This window comes from Setaria viridis, chromosome 7 (genome assembly GCF_005286985.2).
Source record: "Setaria viridis chromosome 7, Setaria_viridis_v4.0, whole genome shotgun sequence".
NCBI lineage: Eukaryota > Viridiplantae > Streptophyta > Magnoliopsida > Poales > Poaceae > Setaria > Setaria viridis.
The window spans coordinates 23,752,640-23,776,321 of NC_048269.2; the positions used below are offsets into that span (position 1 = coordinate 23,752,640).

The window sequence follows — 23,682 nt, forward strand, 5'->3', positions numbered from 1 at the left end:
GGGCGGCAGGCTGGGCAAGTACAGGATACTAGGATCGGAGCACGAGGAGAGGAGGGGAGGAGGAGACGGACCCCGCTGGTACCCTTTTGACGGTGGGGCCCGGGGGTCCGCCGTGTGCCGATCTGCACTGTCGCGCCGGGTTTTTTCGTCCTCTGCCGAAAAGGGGGCAGGTGCGCGTTGATGATGAGGCGAGGCGGTGACACGAACCGCGATCTACAAAGCCCATGGGCCGAGGTTTGCTGGCTCTTGTGTCGTCGGGGTGGACGACGACGACGGACGGGTGACCTGGGCTGGGCCCGTCTGTCCGTGACATGTGGGGCCTAGAAATGCAGTGACATACAAGTAGAACTTACATGATATCCAAAGGTCATAAAACGGGCAGATTCAGGCAAAATTAATAATTCATTTATTGTACAAAGGATGGAGTAATGAAAATCAATGAAATTAAATGGCTCTCTACATACACATACACATTATGTCTGTGTAGTGTGTACCTCTAACATGATGGAGAAGCGATTCCTTCTAGCTCGTTTTAGCTTGAATGCTTGATGCTGGAAATCTCATCATATCAGGCGGAAATCACTTGGCATTGGTAATCCATTAATTGTCAAGGACTGCATGGGTTCTAAGTCTCAAATTATTTTAAATATGTTTCGGATCTAAAACTTTTAACCAGTTCAACAAGACAACAACTTACTACCTCCAATCATAAATGTAAGTCCATTTACATTTTTCTTAGTTCAAATTGTTTTAGTTTTGAACATCAGTATTCAAGAATTTGTACAGATTGCAAACATAAGGTTTTTTTCCCTCTCTGAGTGCATCTGCGGATGCAAAGTTCATATTGGAAATTTCATCATAAAACTCTTTCTGTTGCCTATAATTCTTTTCTACTCCCTCCATTCCAAATTGTAGGTCGTTTTAGCTTTTCTAGGTTCATACATATTATTATGCGTCTAGATATAGTGATGCATAATAATATCTATGAACCTAGAAAAACTAAAACGATTTTTATTTGGAACGGATGGAGTATTTCACAAGAACGCTGGTCATTGCTTCATCTCCTTGTTGATCAAGACGAGGAACCGTATGTCGCTATAGATAGCTTTAAACTCCAGCTTCACATACGTGTCCTTATGGAGATTATTATCCTCATAAGGTTGTGCATTTGGATGGCATGAAATAACTTAATTTCCAAAGGCATCCAACCAATTCTTTCCTATTTAAAACAATATATTTCAAAATTTTATTTGTATATTGCTAGTCACGGTGTAGACCTTGTCGTGGGTACCCCCTCTGTTCCAAATTATAAGTTATTTTGACTTTTCTAGATGCATAGAAATTATTGTGCATCTAGATATAGGGTATATCTGAGTGCATAACAAAGTCTATGAATGTAAAAAATGCTAAAATAATTTATAATTTGAAATGGATGGAGTATTTAGGATTAATAGGAATATATTCCAATGTCACCTGTTGCGGCATGTAGTGGCTACAGATCGAGCTTTATGAGAGTATGAGTCCGTGCTAGGGTCGTAGAATTTAGTCATCCAAAAATACAAAAATAGTACTATACAAGATCCGTGCTTATAAAAGTGGGCAGCAGGATTTCAAATCTTAATGAGCGAAATTGTATCGTGATATACTGATATGCACTCGCCACTGGGAATCTGGGATGCAAGGATGCTGTGGTAAAGAGCACGAAATGCAGAGATTCGTGCAGTGCCTCTGTGTAACAAGGACTCCTTCCGCTACATCCAAGTGCGCTTGGCGCTCCTCCATATCCAAGCGATCCAACTGGTCGCATCCCTCTTTATATTCCTCTAGACCCTCTAGCTATTGCCGGCCGGCTAGTACTCTCTAGCTAGTGGCACACACCACTACCGTCCACACTGCACCTTCTATATCTTCGCAGTCAAAGAGGCAGCTCATGGGGACGGCTTCGACGAGCCCAGACGCCATGGAGGCAACAAGCAGGCCCCCCGGCCTCTCCATCACCGTGGAGAAGAACCCGCCGGAGGCGCGCTTGCTTCAACTCGGCGTCAAGTCCTGGCCCAAGTATTCAAGTTTTCTTTTTAATTTCTCTCTTGGATATCTTCAATTCTTCATATGACATGCATGTTCTTTCGTTATTTAACTAAGTTTTTGCTCTGACCCTGCGTCGTGCGTGCGCAACATGGAAGATGGGGCTGCCCGCCGGGGAGGTTCCCGCTCAAGTTCGACGCGGCGCTGACGTGCTACCTCGTGAAGGGCAGGGTGAGGGCCGCCGTGAAGGGCTCCCGCGAGCGCGTCGAGTTCGGCGCCGGCGACCTCGTCGTCTTCCCCAAGGGTCTCAGCTGCACCTGGGACGTCGTCGTCGGCGTCGACAAGCACTACAACTTCGACCCCTCCTGAATTATCAGCACCACACGTCCAGCCGACCATTATTTGTCTCCTTTTTTCTGACGTGCCTGAAACTCCTCCTGACGTGAGATACAGTTTGTAAAACCTCTGGAACGATGACTACCATGATTTAGCTAGCAAGGATTTGTGAGTCAGCAGAAACTGCTGGCTTGGTCCACATCAGTTTAGCTAGCAATATACTGAAATGTAGTGTGTGTGTGTGTGTTTTGCCGGTTAAACTATGAGCAACGGCAGGTCCAAAGGCAGCCCTGTCTTTAGTGTTGTGACACCTGTGCGGTGTGCCAGCGTCACCAGATGGCGCCTCCGCTTTGAGCTTAATGATGGTCACTCGCCGGTTGCTTTTGGTATTGCGCTTCTCCTTTTCTTCGGGGTGTTTCACATCGGATATTTGAATACTAATTAGGAGTATTATACATAGTCTAATTACAAGATTAATTGCACAGATGGAGTCTAATTCGCGAGACGAATCTATTAAGACTAAGGCCCTGTTTGGAAGAGGGGGGCTAAAGTTTAGCACCCCCACTTTAGCTCATTTTAGCCCCCAAGCTTCCCAAACAGGTGGGCTAAATTTGGTGGGCTAAACTTTAGCCCCCCACTAATCATTTAGTCACTTAGGGGTAAGCTAAAATGGACTAAATGGACTAAAAAGTGGTCCCCCTCTACCACTTTCCCCCTGCCCCCCTCCCCTCTCTCTCCTCCCCTCACTCTCTCTCTCTCCCCACTCCTTCGCCGGAACGCCGCCGCCGCCGCCAGCCTCGCCCGCCCCCGCCGCCTCCGCGCCCGAACGCCGTCGCCGCCGCCGGCCCCACCCGCCCCCGCCGCCTCCGCGCTCAACCCCGCCCAGCCCCGCCGCCTCCGGCCGGCCACGCCCGCCCCCGCGACCTCCGCTCGCCCGCCGCCTCCGCGCCCGGCCCCGCCCGTCCCCGCCGCCTCCGCACCCGCCCCCGCCGCCTCCACTCGCCCGCCCCCGCGGCCTCCGCGCCGGCCGCCGCCTCCTCCGGCCGGATCCGGAACGGCCACGCCGAGGAAGCGGTGGCTGCCGTGCTTGCTCGATTGGAGCTGACAAGGAAGGAGTTGTGGAGGGGTAGAGGAGAGGAGATGAATGAGGGTAAAAAAGTCTTTTGGCAATCAAAGTGCTAAAGTTTAGTCTCCTATCCAAACACCCCACAGTGCTAAAATTTAGCACTCTATTTGAGAGGGCTACATTTTAGCCCAGGGCTAAACTTTAGCCCCTTCCTCCCAAACAGGGCCTAATTAGTCCATGATTTGACAATGTGGTGCTACAGCAACCATTTGCTAATGATGGATTAACTAGCCTTAATAGATTTGTGTCGCGAATTAGACTCCATCTGTGCAATTAGTTTTATAATTAGCTCATGTTTAGTCCTCCTAATTAGCATCCGAATATTCGATGTGATCCTGCTAAAGTTTAACACCTCGTATCTAAACACCGGCCTCCTCGGTTTCAACTTGAGTGGCTGGCTTTGGGGTGCGTGAAGAGAGTAAAGTGGATGACGACGAGCTCGACGATGCCATCCTTGCTGATCGGGCAAGTCCGGTCCAGAAAGCGATGGTCCTCGCCATGGCGACTTGAGAGTTGAGACTTGACCTTCCTCGCAGTTTCACACCTCGCTCTCTTGCCTGGTGACTTTCCGTCGGTCCTTGTACGGCGCCATGCTGCAGCGTGGCAGCGGTGCAACCGGCCCGTGGTGCTGGATGCCGTTACATTGGGAGCTAAAATGGCAAGGCTGAAAATTAAGGTGTGTTTGTTCGGAGACGATGCAGGATGGAAGTATCTCGTTTCTGATTTTTAGATGGGATCGTTCCATCTCATATTTGGTTGAATGGGATGATTCCGTTCTAATTTTTTGCTTGGTTGGAGAGATTGAGAGTGAGAGATAGATGGTGATTTTAACAGCGTTAGCAGTGGACCCTATACATTTTTCTCAGCCCCACCTATCATCCACCTTTTCCCTTTATTAATTTTTCCTTCCAACCTTATCTCCTCTATCCCGCCTCCACCGCCACTAGCCTCTGTAGCGCCTCCCCTACCTGTCGCCCTTGGCCCGTGCCGCAACACCGCTTGCTCGTCGTGGCGTCGCTGGTCAGCCTCCTCCAGCGCCCACGCACTCAAGCAGTCGAGACGGAGAACCACGACGCCTGATGGGGACGAAGTGGGACATCCCGTCCGCTCGTTTTGGAGGGACAGGGGTGTCCCACATCTTGAGATAATATTCCCTTCTAGGGATGGGCTCATCCCTTGTAGTGGGATCGTACCGTTCCATCCCACCTCGTCCTGCCAACCAAAACGCACCCTCCGAGAAAACTGATAGTAGTCATACCCCAGTTACTCAAACACAAAAATGAAAAATCGCCAATGCCCGCGGGGGACAGATGGGCCAGAGAGGCCTTGGCAGCTGAGTCCAAAAGCCTGCGGCAGGGAGCGTATGCGGGCTGCAGCCGAGCTGCATTTTGTGGAAGGTGGGCTTAACCGGGCCATCCTGCGGAAAGCCGGCCTGCATGCCTACAGATGAAGATCTCAATGTGGGCCTTATCCAGGCATACAGATCCAGAGCCACAAATTGGGGCCTATCTGGGCCTTCACTTGTCGAAAGTTACAAGCGGCGGCATTGCGGCAATAACCCAACCAGGGTCGCAATTAACGTCAGCAGGAGTGGAACGTTCCGTCACTGCTGAAGTATTTATTACACTCCAGGGTCGCTGCTTGACCGCTTGCATCAAATCTGAACATTTATCTAGAAAAGCAACTACGCCTGTGTGATAGCTGCTTCCGCGAGGTCTGAACATTAACGTTTTCAGGAAACAGGAACGACAACAGGTCAGGCTCGCTATCAAGATCCCTCCTTTCTTGACTGGTAACAAATATCAGCGCTAATCCGCTGCATCTGCGATCCAGTCCTCCAACCATTACTCTCGTACAAGGTCAACTCTTAATAGCTGCCGGAGTATCCATGCCAACCTGCGAAAAGAAATATGCAGGACCAGCCCGACAGGACAACAGTGACATTTACGCTTCCGTGCTCCATTGGTCAGGTCTGCTAATTGACCACAGTTAACAGGTTCCACAAGCAAGACGCGTAGGGATAACTGTGCATCTCTATCACCATTCACCAAACAGAGACAGTAACTTGAGTACCCTCATCCTCGTTGAATACTGTGAATCAGATAAACTGATTCAGCTGCTGGATTTACTTACCGGAAACAGAGGAGAACGCAGGTAATCGTAGTATAGAACAAAAAACTAAATGAGAGGTAAACCTTGTCATTGTTAAGCATACTTCAGCATACCATCAAATGGAGAAGGCCATGTCGCACAAGCTAGGTACTTCGCTATGTAGCGGTCGCTGACTTTGCATCTTAATATACAACTGATGCTGTCCCTTTTCGTAACTGAATCTATATTGTTATTTCAGCAGCTGCAGGCAACAGCGACATGGCTCCAAATGGAACTTATTAGCTGGCCAGTAGGGTGAGAGCAAAATTTCGTGTTGTTTTCTGTGTTCACCAGCTCAGCTATGAATATTCTTGCATGGAATCTACCACAGATGATGCCTAGATAAACTGCATCTGAATCAAGCAATGGCAACGTTCGACAATGGGAAGATAGCTGGGTCTGCCTAGATTCCTCTAGCATAATTGGCTGCTTATTCTTCCCTGTCAAGCACTTTAAAATGTGATTCTTGAGGTATCTTTATCCTCACTGCGTCACATGTATCTGTTTTCTGAGGAATCTCAATCAGTCATGACTTCAGCGTCTTGTATTCTGATTGATCCCATAAGCAGAAGGGCCAGGGTAGACTTTGTTCGGCATCATCTGGTTATCATACCAGCACCTTTCCCAGCCACAGCATCAGCAGCTGGTGATACTAATTAAGAAATCAACTTGGCGAAGTCGAGCCTCCAAGTTGCAGATCATTCGCAAGATTTTTATCATGTATTCCATAAAAATTTAGGGATTAGTATAACGCGAACCGGGGAATGCTTGCAATCGCTCCCGACAAGCACAATGTGCTCAACTGCTCATGATCATTCAGTACCAGACAGAACAGGAAACCGACCGGCCATGCAGAGTGCCATGCTTTCTTCTTGAAATTGCGAAAAGAAAATACAGAGTGCAACGCAACAAGATGTATGCGTGCAACGGTAAATCTTTCGTCAGAGTAGGTGTAATGGAACTCGTCACCAAGGGCACTAATGTTTTGATAAAGACTAAATAGCATGCATGGAAGTGTAAGGCACCCCCTTTCTTCAGCCTGAACGGGTAAGGCTGTCGATCGCCAGTACATTCAGAACCAAAGTGCCACAAAAAAAAAATGCTTGGGCACACCAGAAACGGAGTACAAGATGTGGAGTTATGGCCCCAAGTTCAAACATCCCCGTACCTATAACCAGATCGTGAAACCACCGTATTAAGGGAATGCAAATTAAGTCGTATGATGAACAGATCATGCCCCAATTAGATTCCAGTCAACACGAAGTTGTCAGCCCATGGGATACCGACTTGCTACTAATAGGCAAACATGTCCAGTGTCAATGCCACTCGTAATCAAGGGATCATACAACGGTACGTAAGACATGGTTGCAGGAATGTATTTCATGTACAGAGTACAGAACTAGGGATACAATTTCTGTTGACATGGCAAGTTAGTTGGTCAGAGGATGAATAGCTAAACATACTAGCAGTATTTGATATGAGCTCCGGCGAATGGATGTGGAGGCCAACAGCAAAAGGAACACAGCCAGCCAGCAACATTATCTAAACAGCAGGTAGATCAGATGATACCGCATTACGGCATTCTTAAAACAGAAAACCCAGTTGATTAAACCGGGGTCAAGAGATCCCAAGCGCAGAAACAGCTCTTCGGGCGAGGAAGGAGCATCTCCAGTTTTCCACACCCCACGTCCGGCTAATAAACGAGCATGCGAAGTGGAATTTTGCTTCCGCGGAGGCGACAAGTGGGCGCAGTCTTGCTCTGAATATTCAGAGGCTGGTAGACTCGGATGCCAGGATGATTTGCTGCCTCTGAACACGCCGATTAGTCTACTCATCGCAGGCGATTAGGCGGCGTCAGCGAGGGTGATAAACAAGTCGGCCGCTGACCTTCATTGGGTGGTCGATCCATGGCGATCGATGCGATCCAATTCCAACTGCGTCGGGTCTCCGCAGGAGACGGCAGGAGTTAGCTTGTGCCATTTGGGGATCCGTTGTTTACGCTCTCGGTCGCCGTCGCTGTCCCGCCGCGGGGGTTTTCGTTTTACGGCGGCGGTGATGCCGTTGAGCTGTAATCTCAAGTAAGTAGGTTAGTTCTATCGATGCAGATGTTTGAAAAGTTTCACTAATTTACTGGTAGTTGCTTGCGGTATCTTCTCAACTTGGGGGGTTTTAAAACTAGACTAGACAATTCGCTAAATTTTATTCTGTAGTTAATTGTGTGTAGTGGGGACTAGATGATTGGTGGCACATGTTTGCGGCTTGAATTTGAATAAGATTCCTCCAAACTCTTATTATGTGCCAGCATGGAGAAAAATGAAATGCAAACATCGAGAAACAGAAATAAGGCGCTGACTTTTCCCAAGTATGAAGATTCATATATGAAAAACATATCTGCAACGACTGGAAATCATGAAGGAGCAACATATTTCTCAGAATCACCCAAAAAATTCATGTGGTTGTCGGTTTTGCACGTCGCCCATTACGGGTGTGTACAAACCAGAGGAGTTGTTTATATGCACACAGGAGATGAAAACACTCAAGATACCTTTATTCTACGAAATCAGAGAAATTGTCATGCTGACCGGAGCAAAAAGAACTCTAGCTTATAGTATTATAAACAAAACTTTATAAGTATGCGCTTGCAGGTTCCGTTTCTTGTCATACTTAGTATTGATTTCACACGAAAGTCCTCCTCCATGACGTTGCCTACTTGAATCTTCTCCGTTGACATCGCTCTACACAGTGCATCCATATGATTGATGCATAATTGCTTGTTGGTAGTAGTCTAGTTCAGCAGTAAAATGGTTCAGCAAGTGGCATGCCACAGAGATTCAAGGGCGTCATGAGGCCATTTGGTCCGTGCTACGGAAATAAATTGCTGACACACGAGCAAAAATTGGCTCAAAATTAAGGAGCATGTCACATCGAATATTTAGATACTAATTAGAAGTATTAAATATATACTAATTATAAAACCAATTGCACAGATGGAGGCTAATTTGCGAGACGAATCTATTAAGCCTAATTAGTCCATGATTTGACAATGTGATGCTACAGTAAACACGTGCTAATGATGGATTAATTAGGTTTAATAAATTCGTCTCGCGAATTAGCCTTCATCTGTGTAATTAGTTTTATAATTAGCTCATGTTTAGTCCTCCTAATTAGTCTCCGAATATTCGATATGATTAGTTCGGACTAAAGATCCAAGCACCCCCTAAATATGGCGGCCGTCTGAGCAGAATCTTTGTGAGAATCCATCATCACAGCCACAAAAATTAGCATTGGTCATTTCTGGCCTAGCAAGTTAAATGTGTCCTGAAGAGGTGAGACCAAAATTGCTAGCAGTACAAAAAATTCTTTAATAAAACAGAAAATGGATCTCACAGTTTGGGTGAGGCATTAGCACACGGTTTGCCTAATCTATCCGACCCATTTAACAAATAAGTGAATCTATCCTTGTATTCTTGCGTTGTGCGTTGACAAGTGAATTGGTGACACCGCAGATTCCCTCTTGGGATTTCTCAAAGAGTAGCTGTATGCATACCGCTGGTTTTCAAGCCTTGAATTGAGTAGGCTGATTTTTTTTTTAGGATGATTTGGGGTTGAGGACAATTGACCACAGTGACATATAACTGAACCCTGCGAAATTTTAGCACGTAATCTTCCAAGCATTGGCTATGGTCCTGGTGCATCCTGGCTAGACACGAAACCACCGCAGCCATTTGATTGAACGCACCAGGGCCAGATACCGGAAACAACAAACAAACACATAAACGGAATCAAGACATTTTGGAGGAGCGCAAAAAAAGCAGAAATTAGTTTGGAGACAATATGCCAACGCACACGTACAGGAACAGACGAACAGTATGGGCACGCCACCCGCACCGGCCGAGGGGGATGGAGGGTCCCTCCACCTCCAGATTCCGCCGCGGCCCGGGAGATCGCGGCCACGGACGCCGGAGATTCACTGCCAGTGGGCCCCCAAACCCCCTTCCCATAATCTCACGAAAATAAAGGCCGGTCTGTTATTCCAAATCAAAACTGCAATTTGTTCTTTGTTTTTTTTATCTCTCCCGGTACTGGCACCCCCGCCCGCCGCCCTCATATAAATCCGATCGACGCCACCGCCTGTTCGCCCCCCACGCCACACCCTCCCAATCCCCTCGCATCCCCATACCTTTCTTCCTCCACTCCAGCTGCGTGTGCGATTGGTTAGGGGCTCCGGTGAGCGAAGATGTCGACGTGCGCGGCGGACCTTGCGCCGCTGCTGGGCCCGGCGGCGGCGAACGCCACGGACTACCTCTGCAGCCAGTTCACGGACACGGCCTCGGCGGTGGACGCCACGTACCTGCTCTTCTCGGCGTACCTCGTCTTCGCCATGCAGCTCGGCTTCGCCATGCTCTGCGCGGGCTCCGTCCGCGCCAAGAACACCATGAACATCATGCTCACCAACGTGCTCGACGCCGCGGCGGGGGCGCTCTTCTACTACCTCTTCGGCTTCGCCTTCGCCTTCGGCACGCCCTCCAACGGCTTCATCGGGAAGCAGTTCTTCGGGCTCAAGCACCTCCCCAAGACCGGGTTCGACTACCCCTTCTTCCTCTACCAGTGGGCCTTCGCCATCGCCGCCGCGGGCATCACGTCGGGGTCCATCGCCGAGAGGACGCAGTTCGTCGCCTACCTCATCTACTCCGCGTTCCTCACGGGGTTCGTGTACCCCGTGGTGTCCCACTGGTTCTGGTCCACCGACGGGTGGGCCGCCGCGAGCCGCACGTCCGGACCGCTCCTCTTCGGCTCCGGCGTCATCGACTTCGCCGGCTCCGGTGTCGTCCACATGGTCGGCGGCGTCGCGGGCCTGTGGGGCGCGCTCATCGAGGGCCCCCGTATCGGGCGCTTCGACCACGCCGGCCGCTCCGTGGCGCTCAAGGGCCACAGCGCGTCGCTCGTCGTGCTCGGCACCTTCCTCCTGTGGTTCGGCTGGTACGGGTTCAACCCGGGGTCCTTCACCACCATCCTCAAGTCCTACGGCCCCACAGGCAGCATCCACGGGCAGTGGTCGGCCGTGGGCCGCACCGCCGTCACCACCACCCTCGCCGGCAGCGTCGCCGCGCTCACCACGCTGTTCGGGAAGCGGCTCCAGACGGGCCACTGGAACGTGGTGGACGTCTGCAACGGGCTCCTCGGCGGGTTCGCCGCTATCACCGCCGGGTGCAGCGTCGTCGACCCGTGGGCCGCCGTGATCTGCGGGTTCGTGTCGGCGTGGGTGCTCATCGGGGCGAACGCGCTCGCCGCGCGCCTCAGGTTCGACGACCCGCTGGAGGCCGCGCAGCTCCACGGCGGGTGCGGCGCGTGGGGGATCCTCTTCACGGCACTCTTCGCGAGGAAGAGGTACGTGGAGGAGATCTACGGCGCGGGGAGGCCCTACGGGCTCTTCATGGGCGGCGGCGGGCGCCTCCTCGCCGCGCACGTCATCCAGATCCTGGTCATCGCGGGGTGGGTGAGCTGCACCATGGGCCCGCTCTTCTACGCGCTGAAGAAGCTGGACCTGCTGCGCATCTCGGCCGACGACGAGATGGCCGGCATGGACATGACCCGGCACGGCGGCTTCGCCTACGTGTACCACGACGAGGACCCCGGCGACAAGGCCGGGGTTGGTGGCTTCATGCTCCGGTCCGCGCAGAACCGCGTCGAGCCGGCGGCGGCGGCGACCGGCAATCAGGTGTGAAAATCAAACGGATCGAGAAGGAACTACGTGCTTGCCTCTTTCTGTCATCGCGTCATATTTTGATGATCACGGTCGTACTTGCCGCTGCCGGCACCGTTTGGGCCGATGCTTGGCCACTTTGGTCTGGTCTCGCGAAGAATTGTAAAACAAGAGTAGGGTGACGATCATGCACGTACCGAGTGTGTTTTTGGTTGGGGTTTCTTTTGTACATGTGTGTTTTAGAAAGTCCGTGTGTGGTGGTGGATGTGATGGGTATGGGTAGGAGCTAGGGTTTATCTTTGTTTGGCTAATAATGCAGTTATTTTTGTGGTGGAATCTTATGAACGGAGCTCGGAAGGTGTGGCGGGCTGCTGGTCAAGATAGGTGGCTCGTGGAGGGTTGAAACAAATTGGAGGATTCTGTCCTGTGGTCTCTGTAGTGTCGTCTCTACCCATCCATCAAAAGCTTTGGCGTGTTCCTTGAATCGATCTAGTGGCTTTTTGGTGTGTGCCCTTTTATTTGGAGTACATGTTTATGTACATGATATTCTGCCAAAAATACCATATGCTATAATAAAAATCCAATTTCCCAGCAGTAGTAGTCTTGGCAACATTCTCAAAATATATGTGCCGCAGCGTACTTCTCTCTCCCTTTCGCTAGTCCTGCCAACTGCCGAGTGAGACGGAAAGAGATTGGGCAGTACGATAGTGGCTTGCTTTTTGCTCCCGTGGCTCTCTGACCAAGTTGCCCATGTCGTGACAACGTATGCGCCCGTTTGAAAAATGCAACCGCACGTAAACAAAAGAAAAAAAAGCAGACCTATATGTGTTACGACTCACCACACTACTGCTGGAGGGGAAAACAACACGGAGCTATCACTCTATGACGATCCGCTACGTCTCCGATCCGCGCGCTGAGTGCTGATCAAAGGCCGCACAGGAGACTAATATGGGAATAAGTTTTGACTATTCGTCCATACATACGCGTGAGGAATTATCTCCTTCGCTCGATCAGTTTCTACTAGGCAAGGTTGAACGAGCGTGTCGGGTCACGCGCTCGTGCGAATGCACACCAGAAGAAGCTCCTGGGAGAAGAAAAACGGGGTGGCGAGGTTGAGGAAGGATACGGTAGAGTTTGTGTAGGAGCCGGCGGCAGGGGCAATCGATGAGGTATTTGACTTGTTTCTACTACCGTGCATGCTCATCCGCGTTTCTTGTCGACTCGCCTCCATTGATGAAAAATGAAAAAAAAAATCGTACCATCAGAAAAGACCGATATCTGAATTTGGTAAAGTCATCTTTCGTCAGGATAAATGGCTAATGTGTGTGGGCTTGTGGAAGGCCATTTTTTTTTTAATTTCTTTGAGGCGTGAGTGGCAGAGCAGTTAGCGCGGAGTTCATTGGAGCGCCGCTGTTTACTCACTAGTGAAGAGCACTGATGACTAATCAAGTTAAAGAGTAGATGAAAATCCAGTGCCCCTTTCTAATAATCAGAAGAAAAGTCTAAACGTGTGCAGGGGTACGGGAAAGGACACGGGAGGATAGGATGCACTTCCTCCATCGCAGGAGGGGCCGGGTCCCCTTTGTGATGTCACGAACCAAGACCTCCTCGAAAGCCAGAAAGCACCGAGCGCCGTCCCTTTTCCCACGACTGAGGCCGCGGGAAAACCAGCCAATCGGCGGGTGCCGTGGTGCGCCTTCCCGGGTTGGCGTCCGTGTCAGGGAGCAGACGGGGTCCACGGGGAGGCTACCCGGAAAGCTCCTGCTGGTGCTGGCTCGCGGAGCGCCTGGCATTGGGAGATGCACTGCGCGCGCGCCCTGTGGTTTCGGTGGATCACGGGGATCCCATCCTCACCTGGCCTCTCCCGGACTCCCGGCCGAAAGCGGGGACGACACGGGCACACGCTCCACGCGCGACGGCACGGAGCATGGAAATACCCGGATACCCTCGATCTGCTCTTGTTTTTTTTTTCTTCTCTCGCCGACGTCGATCAGTCATAGCTGGACGAGCGCGCGTACACACGCTAGTTTGCAGCCTTGCAGGAGAATAATGCTGCGCGTAGGGCGTGGGTCAGGTCAGGGTGTACTTCTGTTTCAGCAGATACGCCTCGATAAGGGCCGGTGGCACTGCGTATCATGCATGCGCGTAGGGCGCGGCGGTTAGGTTGAAAAGATTCGCATGCATGCTCAACGAGAAAATGATATATTGATAAGTCGCGCGCAGCGAACCCCTTTGATAAATTGATCAGGGACTGGGGGTAACCGGGACCGTGGGAGGCTGGGAGCCTTGGAAGATTCAGCGGCAACAATGGAGCGCCATCCAGCTGTGATGAGGAGCTAGCTAGGGCGGAGACCGGAGGGACGAGTGGACGACCCATGGTAGTATGGTACCAACATCCATGTGAGCTACCGCACTGCAGATGAGTCCGGTCTTGCATATTGACTTGGACACGCGGTGACCGAACATCTACTATATCTATATGTACCAGTAGTATCCATCCATTTCGGAAGTACAAGACGTATTTTTTATTGTTATAGAATATATAAGACTTTAATTGACCAGTAATTATTCTTTTAGGATGCAATTTTTGTGACACGGTATTGGCGTTATTATATTTGTGTTAAAAAAAGTGTTGGCTAATGTTATGGTTCAGTATCGCATATTTTTTTTTTGAAAAGTATGAACGAATTGATTGTTGATCAAATCATTTTCCTAAATAATCATGCCTTATATTTTAGGGGGAAAAGGATGGTAATTGTGGACCCGAATATCTCCGCCAATATTGCTGGACAGAGAGGTCGCGCTTAGGCTTAGCTAGTAGTACTACTCTGTAGGAAAGAGTAAAGCAGAACACAACACTTTCGTAATAATGCGAAGCTGCAAAAAGTTTTCTACTTTTCTATCCTCTTTGCTATAAACAACTCACATGATCCACGACATGAACTGAACAATTCACATGTTTACAGGAGAAAAAATATTGCTAACTTAACTGTGCCTACGTGCTCCCGGTACGTCTCACCCTGTCTCATGATAACGTTGGTCACTGTAAACAACTGCACCATCGTAAAGCCATTAGCCAGTGAAGTACAATACTCCACGGGGTAGGTAGGTGAAGGCAAAAAGCAAGGCCGCGCTCGAGGGCCGAGAGAGCCCGCGGAATCTCCACCTCTCGTCTCTTCCGCTGTTCATGCCCTGCATGCATGGAACGTAATTGGCATCGGGGCGCACATGCAGCCAACACCGACTGCGTCGGAATCCGCGCCACATCCTAATTGGCATGCTGCATGCAGCACGAGCTCTTTTTTTTATTTCCTCGTCTCGCTGATCAGTGATCACGAATCACCTGGCCTCCCCCTCTTTCCCACAAGAGGAGGTGCTTGTGTCAAGTTGCCAATGATTCTAGTGGAAAATGTGGAAGGCATGTGCCGTTACTCCCAAAAGGTTCTTGTTTAGGGCATGTTTGGGAAGGGGGTGTTAAAGTTTACCAGGGTGTTAAACTTTAACACATTGAGATGTTTGGATGGTCTACTAAACTTTAACACCTTAGGTTAGAAATGACAATTATACTCCCACTCCCTCCTCCTTGGAGATGCTGGCGCTTACACAAATCACGACCACCACGTACCATTGTCCATTAGCCTGATAGCTATCAATCCTCCTTGCCAAGGCAAGCAGCAGGGGAAGATCCAGAGACTAGAGGCGAAAGAGATGGGCGACCTGCAGCCCGCGGCAGTCCGCGTCCCGCGGCGGGCGATGCAGTTCTGAGTGCCACGGAGGCCGGTGGCTAGGGCGGCGGGGGCGGAGGCGGCACCGTCGATGCCGGCGGGGGGAAAGAAGAAAAGGATGGTGGTGGTGAGGCTCGGCGGAAGAGGAGGCTGTTCGGCACGATCCGACGGCTCCGGATGCGGTGGCTGGCAGTGCTGTATCGCCGCCCGCCACCCGCGCGAGGCCGCCGCCTGCCGCCCGCGCAAGAGCAGCGCGGACCGGCGGTGGCGGGTATAGCGGCGACGCGCGACGGGCGGATCGGCGGCGGCGGGCACAGGCGCACAGCGGGAGGGAGGACGCGCTGGCGGCGGTAGGAGAGAGAGAGGAGGAGAGAGTGGGGGGGGCAACCAGGGAATAAGTGGGGAGGAGGATTACTTTTAACACCTTTGGTACATTTTAACACCCATTCATGTGTTTATGAAAAGAAAGGTGTTAAATTTTAACACCACTCTTTTAACACAAGTGTTTGCAGCCAATGTGTTAAAAATATGTTAAAAGGGGTGTTAAAAATGTGTTAAAAGGGGTGTTAAACTTTAAAAAAGGTTCTTGTTTGCTGCTCGGCGCGAACCGTCCAGTTGTACGGCTGCCGTGCACGAGTGCTCGCGCGCAGATGGAAGGAGGACGCAAGAGGTAGCCTGCTCGACAGCTCGAGCAGTGCTTGACCGAATGATCAACCGGGTACGGCGCAGGCAAAAGGGTTTCGAGAGTACTTCCTTCGGTTCCTTATATTTGACGATCCAGACATCTTCTTTGGTCTGCGACTAGTTCGATTTACTTGTCAGTAACGTCAAATAAAAAGAATCGGAGTAGTACTTGTGAAATAATTCTGCGTGAAGTACTGTAGAAGATACCTTCGCCCTTGTTTACTTCCCAAGTTGGGAGGTGCCAAATTGGCATTTTGCCATAAATGCGACACTGTAGCGTTTCGTTTGTATTTGTGAATTATTGTCCAAATATTGACTAATTAGGCTCAAAAGATTCGTCTCGCAAAGTACAACAAAACTGTGCAATTAGTTTTTGATTTCGTCTACATTTAGTACTCCATGCATGTACCGCAAGTTTGATGTGATGGGGAATCTTCTTTTTGCATAGTGTCAAAGTTGGTAATTTGGAGGGAAGTAAACAAGGGGAAGTCTCCCGGTTATCGCACATGACAAATTATTCGGTCCAGATATAGCTATCGGAGATCGCTTTGACAGCTGCTGCTGGTACCGTCGGCTGGTAAGTTGCGTAACAGGGTTCAGTCCGGAGCTCTGGTCAGGCTCAGGCACATGAAATGGGGACGATCACGCACACGCGGGCATCTACGGAATCTGCTGGTACCCGTAGTTGCAGAAAGGGGACAAGGTTCCACCACCATGGCCGTTGCCTACAACTTGCTTGTGCGAGACTCCTCCTTACTCCTACAGGAAAGTGTGTGCCGGCCGGTACACAACATACGCAACAAGGTAAGGCCACTATTTTTGTTTTGCAGGGGAAGCAGAAACTACTGCACGTATGCAAAACTGAAGACCACTATTCTAACCCTTACCTTGGAGTTGTGTACCCCACGCATTGACAACCTCAGCTAGCTATGATACGACATAGAGCGGTCTCCTACGTCGACTGCATCTACAAACAGCGACAAAAGACTCCCGACCTACTCTCTACTCCGATGGACTGCATCTACAAACTGCGCAGCTCCGTTTCAGCTCAACCAAGTCTACGCCCTGCACGAAACTGCATCGAGAAGAGGCAACAGAAGTTATTGCGGCGCGATGTACGGGCGGGGGATATCCCACGCCACGCGGATCTACCGCTGACCCAACACGAGGTCAATTGGGGGTGGCCATGCGAGATGCGACTGAGCTCAGAGCCGAATCTCATCTGTACGGATACGGCTGGGATGACGCCGACGGGAGAAATCATGGCGTCCCTGTCCTGCTGTCCAGGCACATACAGCCCCGCCCGCCTGATTTGGTTCCGATTGCTTATTTTTTCACCCGTCACATCGAATGTTTAGATACTAATTAGGAGTATTAAACGTAGATTATTTACAAAATCCATTACATAAGTGGAGGCTAAACGGCGAGATGAATCTATTAAACCTAATTAGTCCATGATTTGACAATGTGTTGCTACAGTAAACATTTGCTAATGATGGATTAATTAGATTTAATAGATTCGTCTCGCCGTTTAGCCTCCACTTATGTAATGAGTTTTGTAAATAGTCTACGTTTAATACTTCTAATTAGTATCTAAACATTTGATGTGACACGTGCTAAAAATAAGCAAAGGAACCAAACGCCGCGTCCCGGGCAAGCTCAGTTTCCTAGCGCGGCGGCTAGCCTAAGCCTGACCTGCCATGTGCAGGCGCAGCCATGTTTGAACATCCCAACAGTAAGCGGCTCGGTCGGCGTCGACTTGCGAGTGCAGTGCTTCAACTTGCCTGCATGCTGCTCTGCAGCGCTGCAGCAGGTTCACTGTTTTGTTCGCGTAAGCTTGATGCTGACAATTATCCGCTCTTGGACAGGTAGAACATTAACGGGGTGTTTAGAAGTGTCACATCGGATGTTTGGATGCTAATTACAAGGATTAAACATGAGATAATTATAAAATTAATTGTACAGATAGAGTCTAATTTGCGAGACGAATCTATTAAACCTAATTAATCCATCATTAACAAATAGTTACTGTAGCACCAGATTATCAAATCATGGACTAATTAGGCTTAATAGATTCATCTCGTGAATTAGACTCCATTTGTGCAATTAATTTTATAATTAGTTTATATTTAATACTTCTAATTAATATCAAACATCCGATGTGACGGGTGCCAAACTTCAGCACACGAGCCAAACAGGCACTAAAGGGGAAGGTGAAGGCTTGCATACGTCGACAAAAAACTGACACCGACAGCTGATTTCTTCGCTCAATAAATCAGTGATCAGTCGACACGGCCACGCGCGTTCCACAAAACCCCTCTCCTCCATTATGCATGCATGGGCTGATGGCCACTTGGACCTGCCCAGTCCAGCCGACTCAGCCGAGGGACCAGCTGAGACGAGCCATCGGAAGGGCGCGTGCTTGTCAGTAGCGCGGTCCAAGTGGAGAGACTACCGGAAGCTGCTGCGCAAGTGACCAAAGTGTGCAGCTGCAAGCCGGCAACCCCTGGCTCTCGCGCAGCGTCCTCTCCCGGCGAGGCGACCACACGACCACACACGCCGCGTCAATGCCTCACGTGCGTGTTGGAATGCCCGGCCTCCCTTTTCTCGACGGGGAAAAAGGGCCGGCCGCCGGCCGCAGAACGTGGCGGCGTGCGGACAACGGCCGTGGTCCCGGCGCCCCGCCCCCGCCGGTCTGCCGGGAAACGGACGATGGAGAGCCGGCGACCGGGCTCCCGGCACCGAGCCGGTCGCCTCTCGCCTCTGATAGCCTATATCCCCTTTGCTGCAGTTTATCAGATCCCCTGATTGGACTGCTGCCGTCAAAAGTCAGAGAACTTACCTAACCTCCAGACTCCAGCGCAAGCGCAATGATGCAATGCAGCAGCGGCTTGAATATATCGTCGCTTTGCCTTTCCTTTGCTTGTGTGGTGTGGTGAGACTGAGATCGTTCCCGGCTGCCTTTTTGATAGGCCTAGCGTGCTATGGTTTGGTCTTCCCTAAACATCAGTCAGGTTATCTGGTTAGAATACTCTCAGTGCGCAGATCCTACTGTCCCGGAAAAAGCTATTCTTTCTTTACTAATCCATCAACTCGTGCTCCCGCACGACTCATGTTTCATGTTTCTAATTTTTATGAGAATTTTTAGAATTTATTTTTTTCTAGCATATCTTGTGAGAACTATGCGGAATCTTTAATGGGAAAAAATAAGACCACACTACTACAAAAAGTTTTGTAACCTTTGAACTACCCCTCACTTGTTAAATATTCGAACACAATACTTATATAGATATATCTTCATCTGATTGTGATAGATTTTAGTTAATAATTACTCTATAACATCTCCATCCACATTTATAATCGTTAAATTTGCACTTTGCATCATAAGTATGCGCTTGAATTTGTTTAACGGACCCTAAGCTTGAGCTATAATTTTAACATAGAAATCTATATTCTCATCACTTCCTCTATATCTTTATATATGATAACACACACTATATGTATATACCTTAATTATTATATCATATACCAATAGTGTAAGAAATAGTAGATTTAGAATCATATTTTGGTGTATATTTTAATTAAGGTGATTTGGATTCAAATTTAGAATTACCTCATGTTAGTTTTAATAATAGCATACGTGGATAATATAGATGTAAATTTAAGGGGTTATTTTAAGTTATTTTAAGCATTAGTGGTGGATAATCTAGTTGCAGGTACAAGGAGTTATTTTAAATAATTTTTATAATGGCAGAAGTGGGTAATTTTGATAAAGATTAGGTGTTACTTTAGTTTATATAATGACAGAGGTGTGTAATTTAGATATAGATTTAGGGTTATTTTAGGCTATTTTCATAATGGTATAGGTGGTTAATTTTTTTAGAAAACATAATAGATTCAATAGCTATGATGATTTGAATCTACCGATTGATGGTAAGATGTTTTGCTTTTTTTAAGAATTTCTAGGATTTCTCTATTTTTCTAGAGTGTCCGCCTAAGATCCTTGGTGGTTCCATCTGAAGGCTTCAAAAGGAGTCTCCAATTAGTAATAAGATTTATATTTTTCTACATTGAAGGAACTTTGTGCCTTTTTTTCTACAGGCAAAGAGCTTATCTTTTTTAATATAAACAGTCGAGACACTATCTGAACTCTGAAGGAACTCCATGAAAGAAGAACCTATTATACCTTAGTTTTTATCACCACTCCACATGCAGTATTTGTCCTTCTTTCCTTTCTTTGATTTTGAGATGCTGGAGGCAGCCATTTATCGCCGCTTGCAACTGCACTTGCAAATTGGACACTGAACCACCACGGCACCACTTCACTGACCATGCCTGCAGAACAATTGTCCACATGCTGTGCTGATATGCCAACTGGGCCATGAAAGATCTGATGGGCAATGGTCGAGCTAGAGCAAGCGACCCCGACCAAAGTGCAATCTTCTACAAGGATAGGATAAGATAGATAAAATTCTCTAAATTCCCATTCCATTTTCTTCGATGCGAACAAATCTTACCGGAACTTCGTGGCAGCTCCATGCTTAAGAACTTAAGAAGACCGCGATGGTCCAACATTGGCCACATGCATACCAAAATGCAGAGGCAACTTTGGTTCAATGGCCTGCACTAGATGTCCATGCAAATCTCAACTGCATTGCTCATTGGTTCACAATCCGAGTACGTTAAGCAACGAAATGTCGTGCCCCATCTTGCCCTTGGTGGATGCACATCTATAAACTATGAGTACATGGCACCCCGGCCCAGACGACAGATTCCACGGAATGAAATGGAGCGATAAGAATCAAGATTTCCTGCAGCTGAACTGTCGTCTAAAGCAATGGCCAGTGACCAAAGACGTTTGGAGATTGAACCATGACCTCTCGGTAGCGAAGGGAGTCAGGACGCAAGGTCCCATTGAAATCCTACAGCTATAGTGTAAAGTTTGGACTGGAGGGTGGTGCATTGATTCTTTTCTTGCCCTCATCACAACGAGGAGGCGGCAACCAAAATCAGGGAGTTTCGTATCGAGGGAAGACGCAGCTGCATTTTCTTTTCACTACATCTGCGAAGAGACATTACTGAAGTTTTGGAAAATGATAGTTGACATCTGACTGAACGTGGCCCTTTTGTTCATTCTGAATCGTTCTTTTGAGATGAGTTCTTTCGATGTTCAGACTGCTTTATCCACTTCACCGATTTTGCACTCTGCCCTCAGCTTACAAAACAGAGCAGATGAAAATATGGAATGTGGGTGAGGTAGTAAAGCCCAAGGCTCACGGCCCACTGGTCTGTAGGCTGAACCAAGAAGCCCAGAAGCCTCTACGCACCACTGGTGGGGAAGATGGGGGAGCATTGTAAATTTGAACGTTCTTGTAATTTTCTTCACCACTCAAATGCCATCAAACAAAAAAAACATCAATTAAAAGGTTTTAATAGATCTCATAATTAAAGCTTCATACGCAAATATCTCCGTCTTCTGGGCCGGGATGCCATGGCCTGTCCAGGGAAAGTGTGATCACAACAACGTGGCCATGAGGCCATGAGCTAGCGCAACATGCTCCGCTGGCAAAGTACTTCAGGAGATATGAAAAAAGAAAAGAAAAGAAGTTATGATTTTTTGGGGGAATTGCTGCTCACTGAGTTCATATAAAGCTTATGAATTGTAGATCAACTAAAGTGCTGCAAATTAGTGACATTAAAAGAACGAGCGGATTTTCCTTGTCACCGGCAGACGCCTATTTTGGTCCTTTTTAACTATTATAAAAATGAAAAATATTTTTGTTAAAAAATTCCACAGCTACTACTACCTCCATATCAAAATATTTTTTGTTGTTGACTTTTCATCACGATGTTTGATTATTTATTTTATTCAAAAATTTTTGTAGGTGTCATTTATTTTGTTCGTAGGTTACATTATCACCAAGATATTTGTAATAAAATTTTGAATACAATGGCGATAAATATTTAAATATTGAGGGAGTGCTATACTCAGGTTGGGACATGGCTCAGTATATGTCCTTGGACCGTATTACCGTATTATTACAGGATACATAGCGCATATCATAACATCACTTGGACTGTATTGCATGACACACATCGCATATCGTAACATCACATACGGAATCGCGTGTGATCTATCGACATGGGAGGCGCGAGCCGATTACTAATTAAACTTGACTTAACTGAAAGGGAAAAAATTAGATCAATCGAGAAGAGCTAGGTGATTTTTTATTAAGAAGAAGAAATAGATATGCAAATTCAAGTTAGAAGAGACTCGAACCTAGATGATTAGAATGTACTACCACACCTTCCACCCGAACAGTTCAGACTTCCTCGACTTGACTGAAAGCAAAAATAAAACTAAAAAAATAAAAAAATAACTGATCACGAAGACATACGGTCTAACAAAATCGGCGCATGCAATTTCGCTGCCCTCGCCGTCGTCTGCTACCGGCTACTCCGGGATGGCCGCTTCGTTGTCGACACACGCAAAGTGCTGCTCGATCGTACGAGCGACGATGTTCCATCCAGGCTCAACGGCGGCCTCCTCCTCCAAGGATCGGTCGATATCAGGGATGAGCTTCTTCCGCCTAGCCGTGAGCTCGTCCTCCTCCTCGTCGGCCGCGTCCTCCTCGACGCCGGCGTCCTCCAGGAGCTCCTCGATCGAGCGGACGCGGTCTTTCCATCCGGCCTCCGCGTCGGCCTCCCGCCGCTGCTCGCGCTCGACCTCGTCGGCCGTGCCGACCAAGACGTAGTCGAGCTCTTCCGCCGGCTCCTCCACCATGACGTAGCCAGGCTCCTGATCGAACCCGGCGTCGCCATCCGTCGTCCCACCGTCCTTTGCGAACCCCGCAGTGGAGCCGGAACCTCCACCGCTGCCGCCGACGCCGACGGCGCCCTCGAGACCGAACACGCGCGCGACGTCATCGGCGTCCATGACGCGGCGGAGCTCGCGGTGGACGAGGCCGGGGCAACGGGCGTGCGCACGGGCGAGCGCGACGAGCTCCTCCAGCGGGAAGCGGAACCGGGGGTCGTAGAGGAGCGTCGAGTCACCGTAGTGCCAGTCGACGCCGTCGTCCACCGTCGTCACCTCCGGCTCCGGGGCGATCATCGTATCTCGACGCGGGGCGCAGGTACGTTAGCTACGCGCGCTCGATGGTTTGCCAAGTCAGCGCGCTGGGCAATCGACGCTGCCGACTCGGCGCGCAAGATTGTTGGAAAGTCGTTAGCTAGCTAGGTAACCGTACGGTACGGCGTGGTACTATATGGAGCACTGATCGTCTGTGATCGAGTAGGATACGGAACGGGGTCTGGGTCGATCTACAAGCCTGCTCGGAACGGACACGTACGGTGGGCGGTGGCAGTGGTACGGGGCGTTCGCCATTTGCTCTGCGCGTGGCTCCTAGGCCGGATCCGGCATTCCTCCAGTTGGATCTGGGCAAGGCCGCCCGAACTCTGGACGGCGGCTGTGGTGCGATGAGGGCCGTGCCCCGTGCAGCGTTGGGGGTAGTTGGCGGCGCCCGTGTGCTGCGTTTCACGGAGATTGTTGGACGGCAGCGAGCTAAACATCGCCTAGCCTTCCAAACCACTGCCACCTCTGAACTTCGCCCGCGACATGAAGCTCACCTACAGCTACGCTTGGGATCATGGTGAAGACTGCCACGGGTGTGTAGCCGTGTTTCGGCCACCTCTACGTCGTCGGGAGAAATCCCAGCCCGGCTATAGGCCGGCCACGGCCAACAATAATGCTTCAAGCGTTGCTATCTTCATTGGAGACTTTGTCGATGTGCTACCCCTTCCTACAAGCATTGTTGGTAGTTAATTTCTATGTCGTGTTGTGGGTAGCAATAGGTGGGGTGAGAAATCGCCATATGAAATCTTAGCCTGACTTTGCACTATAGCGTCAACAACAGTGATGCCCTTAGGTGCTG

The 23,682-nt window shown here is 49.3% G+C and overlaps 2 protein-coding genes across 2 annotated transcripts; both read left to right on the forward strand.

The window, feature by feature from the left end:
• The first annotated feature begins 1,835 nt into the window (after window positions 1–1,835).
• Window positions 1,836–2,750, forward strand: LOC117863337 (uncharacterized). The gene is made up of 2 exons (XM_034746999.2): window positions 1,836–2,058; window positions 2,184–2,750. Exons 1-2 carry the CDS (start codon window positions 1,931–1,933, stop codon window positions 2,392–2,394), a joined length of 339 nt encoding a protein of 112 aa, XP_034602890.1. The 5' UTR covers window positions 1,836–1,930; the 3' UTR covers window positions 2,395–2,750.
• Window positions 2,751–9,748: 6,998 nt separating this feature from the next.
• LOC117865252 (ammonium transporter 1 member 1) lies at window positions 9,749–11,936 on the forward strand. Its single transcript, XM_034749409.2, has one exon. It carries the CDS (start codon window positions 9,876–9,878, stop codon window positions 11,361–11,363), a length of 1,488 nt encoding a protein of 495 aa, XP_034605300.1. The 5' UTR covers window positions 9,749–9,875; the 3' UTR covers window positions 11,364–11,936.
• The last annotated feature ends 11,746 nt before the right edge of the window (window positions 11,937–23,682 follow it).

Excerpts from the sequence above, each read along its gene's own strand:
- LOC117863337 (XM_034746999.2), top strand. The coding sequence starts at position 1,931 with ATGGGGACGGCTTCGACGAGCCCAGACGCCATGGAGGCAACAAGCAGG. Across the intron at positions 2,059-2,183 it reads GGCGTCAAGTCCTGGCCCAA|ATGGGGCTGCCCGCCGGGGA; the intron begins GTATTCAAGTTT and ends GCAACATGGAAG.
- LOC117865252 (XM_034749409.2), top strand. The coding sequence starts at position 9,876 with ATGTCGACGTGCGCGGCGGACCTTGCGCCGCTGCTGGGCCCGGCGGCG.